The sequence below is a fragment of the Alexandromys fortis genome, unplaced genomic scaffold (assembly GCF_014885135.2).
Source record: "Alexandromys fortis isolate MF-2015 unplaced genomic scaffold, M_Fortis_MF-2015_v1.1 scaffold_3, whole genome shotgun sequence".
Taxonomy (NCBI): domain Eukaryota; kingdom Metazoa; phylum Chordata; class Mammalia; order Rodentia; family Cricetidae; genus Alexandromys; species Alexandromys fortis.
In genome coordinates, this window is record NW_026067909.1 from 18,523,643 (window position 1) to 18,530,689 (window position 7,047).

Consider the following 7,047-nt stretch of genomic DNA (forward strand, 5'->3'; position numbering starts at 1 on the left):
TTCACCCCTGCTGTTATGCATTTATCCAGTTTTGGTATTTGGTTGATACTGGCTTCTGAGAATGTGTTTTGTTATGTTTACCCCTTTTCATGTCTAATTTTATTAACTTTAATAATCTCTCTTCTTTCTTTACTTAGACTGGTGGTTTGTCAATTTTTCTTAGTTTCTGAGGCAATTCTTTGATTATTCTACACATTCTTTCATTCTCTATGTCACTACTATCCACTTCAACAGCTTTATTTTTTTGCTTTGTACTAGGTTTGGTTTATTATTTTCTTGACCTTTAAGCTGTATAATAGAATATTTATTTGAGAGCCTGTAGAGATTTTACTGTGTGCACTTATAGCTATAACTTCCTCCTTACACTATGTTGGGCATATCTCAGAGGCTCTGATGGACAGGGCCTATGATCTATATTTGTTTATAGGACTTTTGGAATTTTTGTCATGATTTCTTCAATGAAATATTGTTTTTAATTCAAAAGTGTTCTGGGCTGGCACAGTGACTTGTGAGGTTGACCTCTTGGCCTCAATTTGATGCCCAGAATCCACATAGAAGTAAAAAAGGAGAATTTATTACACGAAGTTGCTTTCTGACTTCCACATATGTGTTCTGTGTCATGCAAGGTTCATGACACAACTGTACCCACCTCCCCAAACATTAACAAAAAGTTAATTTGAAGAGCTATTGGCAGTTGATGGTTGCTGGAAACATAAAAGTTACTTTTCTTTAGGTATATGGGACTTAGTAGATTTCATAGGCCCAGTGGATGGCCACATGCCCCTGTGCTTCAGCTCAGCACTAACTGGACCCAGAAGGAAGAAATGAAGGGATGAAGGAAGGAAGGGAGGAAGGGAGGGAGGATGGGAGGGAGGGAGGACACTTATCTAAATCAGTTTCATTTTTGGCTTCTGCTCCTGCTTAATGATGAGAAGGAAATGCCACAAATGATTGTGACATTAAAGTAAACATTCGTAGGTCATTAAGAATGGGTTTTGTCTCCGGCTCACATACACATTTTCCCTTCTATTTTTATACTGGAACAGTTTTATTTTTCTTCTCATTGTGTCACTCATGTGTCACTATCCACAAACATCCTGTACACAATTTGTTTCAAACTCCCTACCTCTCCCACCATTTTGGATATTAACAGGTGGCATTTTTCCTTTAAGCATATCCTATCCTATTCCTTCTAGAAGCCCCTCCCAAATCTGCTCCACAGTATCACCATGCACTTATTCCAGACAACAGTACCTTCTCCAAAATGCTGCCCCATGCTCTGTACAAGATAGTGCCTTCAATTGATGGTGTCATTGTTCTCATTGATAAAGTATTGTCTTCTCACACATAACACTCGCTCACACTCACTCTCTCTGAAATCTTACATTTATTGGTTGGGCTGTATAGACTCTCAAATTAAAAGTGGCCTATACAAGACCTGGGAAAAGCATTCTCCAAAGTAAATGTGCATTTACTGCAGGTTACAGATCATAGGAGATGCCCTTAATTCCGTCTTCCACAGCTGACTGGTGTATGTTTTAATGCCTCGAAGAAAACGCCCACTGGATTTTTTTTTACCTGAATATTTCTTCTTGTGAAAGCCTGCTTCTCTTTACATAACTTGAAATTTTAGGTGATTATAAAAAACAATGAATTTTATTATGGATTTTACACAGGTGCATCATTTTACTTTAGTTATCTGTTCCCATCCATGCTCTCCTTTCCCTTCACTACAGATAGTAAATCCTCCACTTCCATATCATACAAATATAGATAGATATATACATAAATGATGTGTATATGATAGAAAACGTGATGTTTCTCTTTCTGGGTTCAACCCTTTTGTTAAATTTGATCATATCCTGGCCCATTTATTTCCATGTAAGTGACATAATTACATTCTCCTATGAATAAAACTCCGTTGTGTATGAATGCCGCATTTTCTTTGTCTAGTTATATTCTCATAAACATCCAGGCTGATCGAATAGCTTGGCTATTTTTACTAATGCTATAATAATTATGGATGTGCATGACACCTGTGTCATTCCATTATATACCCACATGATCTAACTGGATTTCATAGGAATTTTGTGTTTGTTTTTATTGTTTTCGTTTGTTGATTTTCTTGCATTTTAACTTGTGGGACCGTCATACTAATGTCCACCATTTCAGAAGTAGAAAACTCCCACAAATCAGTGGTTATATAGGCTATTTGGAAGGGTTACTTGTATGATGAGTCCTCTGTCCTGATAAAAATTCAGCAGTTTTATCTATACTCACTTTACCATGGGTAAAGGAAAGCTCAGAGAGACAGAACAACTGCTCCATGAGAAGTCATGGTAAGTCATGAGCAGATGCTATCCCCAGGATTTGAAGTCACAGCTGTATGAACCACAGGTCATTCACCATACGCCATCATTCCTCCCTCCCATAAAGTACTAAGAATCCCTAATAGTGGACAGTGTCCTTGATTCAGGAGAAGTGACACCCTAGACCTTTAACACAGAAGGAGAAATATGTTTAGCTATCAAGAATGAACAGAGAATGTTCATCTAATAAAATGACTCTTTGTAAAACTCTTCAGTAAAAATCTGTGGGCAATAAAGTTCCTCTGGAAGTAAAAGAAAAAGAGGCTCAATAGGAACACTGCCTACAAATGGGTGTGTGGTTGTGCACTGACCCTAGCCAATCAACCCATCAGAAATAGGTTTAAATAAAATGAAGCTGCTTAAAAATGGAAAATAAAAAAAATAAAAGGCATAGGAAAAGAAAGATGAAGGAGAAGAAAGGGAAAGAATGAAAGGAGTGAGAAGATGAAGAAGACAGAAGACGAAGAGGAGCAAATGAAGGAGAGAGGGTATAAAGAAGAGAGTATTTTTTCAAAGATCAAACTACAGTTCTGTGATCTGCAATATTTTTGGAAGAGCTCAGTGAAAGGTCACCAATTGTCATTCTTAATCATTTGTTTACTTGCTTCGTATAAACCAAACCTAGGCTTCCTTGGCTCTGTTTCACGTTCTCTCGTGTTGTCTGCTACAATGCCACGTTGCTCTCATGACTTGCATTCTTATTTCCTGGGTGGCACTAAAGGGCCTGCCCAAGAAATAAATAGTGGAGCGCTGAGGTCTCAACTGCAGAAAGTTCCCTGATCTCCATCTTGTACCAAAGGCCAACCCACAAGGGCTTCCTCAACATGAAGCTGGTCCTGGTCTTCATGCTGGCCGCCATCCCCATTTACTGCTATGCCAGCAGTGAGTTCTGTGGAGGGTGGGCAGTGGGTTCTGTGGAGGGGTGGGCAGTGGGTTCTGTGGAGGGGTGGGCGGGGGGTTCTCTGGAGGGGTGGGTGGTGGGTTCTGTGGAGGGGTGGGTGGGGGGTTCTCTGGAGGGGTGGGTGGTGGGTTCTGTGGAGGGGTGGGTGGTGGGTTCTGTGGAGGGGTGGGCGGTGAGTTCTGTGGAGGGGTGGGTGGGGGGTTCTGTGGAGGGGTGGGCGGTGAGTTCTGTGGAGGGGTGGGTGGTGGGTTCTGTGGAGGGTTGGGTGGTGGGTTCTGTGGAAGGGTGGGTGGTGGATTCTTTGGAGGGGTGGGAGATGAGGACTGTGGAGAGGAAAGTGGTGCGTTCTTAGGAAGAGTAGGCAGTGAGTTCTGTGGAGCGGTGGGCTGCTTTCAGACCACACACTGTTTCTGTTCTACGGAAGAGGCCCTAGTGCCTGAGCTCTAGAAATTGTCAACAGCGGTACAAAGTGTCTGATTCTATAGCCCTGAAACTCAACACTAGTCCAGATAGTCAAAGAGGCATCACAGATGCAGGTTGGGGCTGTGTGTGATGTGTCACTACCACACAGTAGGTCCCAAGGAGATGACAGCTCTCCTGAAATCCATGGCAGGTCTTGGATTTGGATATAAGCTATTTTATAGAAAAAGGGAAAATTATAAATAACACAGGACCTAAATGTTTTTACTAAAAATTGTACATAGAAATCTCTTTAATTGTGGAATGAGTTACTTCTCAAACTGCAGCATGAGACCTAGGAGTAAATAGTTTCTAAGCCATGACACAGACTGTCAAAGCTTGTTCTGACCCCTTCACATTGGGCCACTTACAGCCTAGTCCTGCTGGTAAAGAGGAGAGTTCACATTCCCCAAGTCCACTTGAAGTAATGACTGAAGTAAAGCTTTGTCCCTTGGAATGAAGTCGGTACAAACATGTCACGAGTGTAATAGACTTTGTATAATTTGCTTTGTTTATATCTTACTTATCTAAGAGGCTGATGCAAATGACAAGAAGGTGTAGTTCTCAGTTAATTTGATAGGAAAATCAGGGTTAACCTTGACCTCTTTCTCTTCCACTGGTTGAACAATGACATCGTTTCAAGTACAAGAGTTTATGGTTTATGATACTTCTGATGCAGATGATAGAGTTAACGGTGACAATGGCTAATATTTATAAACTACTGTAAAATACTTCACGGGGCTTACAAAGTAGCACTGAGATGCATCACGGCTACAAGAAAGAAAGACACAGCAGTTCACTGTGTCCCATCAGAACAAAGCTTCTAATTTCTTGCGTGTCATTGCTGACAAAGTTCAGCGAGGTTTGATGTCCCTTGTTGGCTTGTTAGGTGCAAGTTTGTAGAAACTAAAGGAATCTTGCAGTCGGCTTCCATTTTTCTGCATGAGGTCACTTCAAGTACCAGAGTTTCTGTTTAAGCTGCTCTGTGATTCAGATGCTCAAAATAACAGAGCAAAGTGGATGCTATTCTAACCATGATAGTTATAGGATGTTTGAACATATTCCATGATGTTCTCAAAACAGTAACAAAATGTGGCAGGCTTTGACCAAACAAAGATCCAAAATGCTTACCATACCCAGCCCAACAGCCTGCCATCTCTTCAGTGTCCTTCTCAGTGAAGGTTGTGTGAGGGTTTGGTTCTCTGTGCTGCCATGTCAGGGACAGAGTTTGCAGTTTCTGAGTGGAATCTTGCAACCTGCAGTTTCTGTCCCAGATTTGGCAGTGCCCACCACCTTTGCTAATCTGTGTCTCTACTTATACTCAGCAAGATGTTTGTGATGAGAGGTGACCACTATTGAGTTCAGACCTCCAGTGATGAATGCCATGTCTTTCCAGGTTCTGGCTGCCATGCAATGGATGAAGTCATTGCACAGACTATTAACTCATCAGTGTCTGTGGCTGAGTATCAGGGTGTGGTTAAGTCATATGCACCTCTTCCTTATGACCAAAAGGCTTTGGCCAAATTGAAACAATGTTTCCTGGACCAGTCTGAGGAGACTCTCACCAATGTTAAAGTGATGGTGGTAATTATACATTTTCCCTTTTTTCTATTATATTACTATATATATATATTTGTATGACATACACATATATGCACACGCCATATATATGTACATACTCATATATTTTATACATTTATATTTACATATATACATATTTATATATCCATATGTATATATTTCCACTAATGAGAAAAAGCAATTTCCAATGTTGTAACTGATAAGGTCCAAGCAAACATTGTCTATGTACTATTTCTGAACAACATAATTTGATTATGTGGTGACAATTTGTTCAGAGGAGCCATTGATAGATACAGCTGATATTCCATATTATTTTGAGGTTTTTAAAATAATTAAATAAAAACACAAAAACAAAGGAGATCACCCAGATTTCACTCTCTTATCCAATACCTCCCAATCACACAAACACAGGTACACTCATGCATGCACACAATTACACACATAAGCATGTCATGACACAGAGAAAGCCCTCAAATTCTCTAGTCAGAGAAAAGTACACTTGAATCTTAAGTAGTCCTGCTTTGCGTCAGTGACCAGGGACCCTTGCATTTGGTACCAATTCAGAACGAGTGCAGAAGACCCCAGTATAAGGATGTCATGACTAAGAGTCTCTTTAAATAATAATAATCTCTTTTCAAGCATAAAAATGTAGATCCAAGAAATCATCTAAAGTGTCCCTTTTCCATTTAAGCATTCACATGTGCCAAATCAACTTTAACCAAAACCATAGGAATACAATGGGCCTGAAAGTACTGGTGAGGGCTCTCAATTTGCTTCTAACAAATCTCATTTTTATAGAACACTGAAGAATTTTTTAAAGCTACCCTCTCTGTTAAGCAATCTTCTACTTGGCAGGTGGTAAGAGAATAGTAGCAGAGCAGGTCAAACTGAGGGTCATCAGATACCTTCAGCCACAGAGAGCTCTAGCTTCAGAGTGGGTATAGAATGAATTCCTATTGAAACAGCTGGGCAGGGGGAGGTTGGAGGTTAGAGGAGAAGGAAATCAATGGGAATCTTTGAAGAAGGAGCCAAAAACACATGGGTTTGTTACTGCTATTGTTGTCATGGTTTCTTGTCTCTTAAATGACAGAACACGTGCACCTAATTGGATTTTTCTCTAGAAGCTTTCTGAAATATTTAATAGTAATTGAAAATACTGAAAAAATAATTTTTAAAAAATTAGATCTTTTCTTTTCAATATCATAATGTAAGTCACTTCCTCGTTTATTTTTCAGAATGCTGTATATGACAGTAAAGACTGTCCACAGTCTGCCTAAAAGTTCCACAAGACCCTAAGCTCACAGTAATGAAGAGAATGATCATGAGCCAGCAGCTGATATGAAAATCATAACTTTTCTTTCTTGATTTTATCTTTCTGTCTATAAAGTGCAAGACTATTGTTGGTATCTCAATGGCATTTCTTTCTACTGATTAAATTAATTGCAAATACCAATACTTCTTTGTGTGATCTTTAAAAACTGGGGGCTTAAGAGGCCTGCTACCCTCCATTCTAGGACACACACCCACAGCTGCCTCCCGCACAACCTGAATGTGAGACTAAGAAAGGAGGGTGTCTCTCCCTGGACATGCTGAGTCCCCTCTCTAGAAAAGAAAGGAGCGTGTCTGTCCCTGGACATGCTGAGTCCCCTCTCTAGAAAAGAAAGGAGCGTGTCTCTCCCTGGACATGCTGAGTCCTCTCTGGTGAAGAGCTTCGCTACTTTTTCAACACCACCTCTA

The 7,047-nt window shown here is 40.3% G+C and overlaps 1 protein-coding gene across 1 annotated transcript; it reads left to right on the forward strand.

Annotated features, from left to right (window-relative positions):
* The first annotated feature begins 3,140 nt into the window (after positions 1-3,140).
* LOC126498580 (secretoglobin family 2A member 2-like) lies at positions 3,141-6,741 on the forward strand. The gene is made up of 3 exons (XM_050137357.1): positions 3,141-3,251; positions 5,126-5,313; positions 6,546-6,741. Exons 1-3 carry the CDS (start codon positions 3,194-3,196, stop codon positions 6,585-6,587), a joined length of 288 nt encoding a protein of 95 aa, XP_049993314.1. The 5' UTR covers positions 3,141-3,193; the 3' UTR covers positions 6,588-6,741.
* Positions 6,742-7,047: the final 306 nt, after the last annotated feature.

Bases quoted from the DNA above. Each gene is read 5' to 3' on its own strand.
- LOC126498580 (XM_050137357.1), top strand. From the start codon at position 3,194: ATGAAGCTGGTCCTGGTCTTCATGCTGGCCGCCATCCCCATTTACTGC. The intron at 3,252-5,125 runs GTGAGTTCTGTG...ATGTCTTTCCAG, and splicing joins CATTTACTGCTATGCCAGCA to GTTCTGGCTGCCATGCAATG. The intron at 5,314-6,545 runs GTAATTATACAT...TTTATTTTTCAG, and splicing joins CCAATGTTAAAGTGATGGTG to AATGCTGTATATGACAGTAA.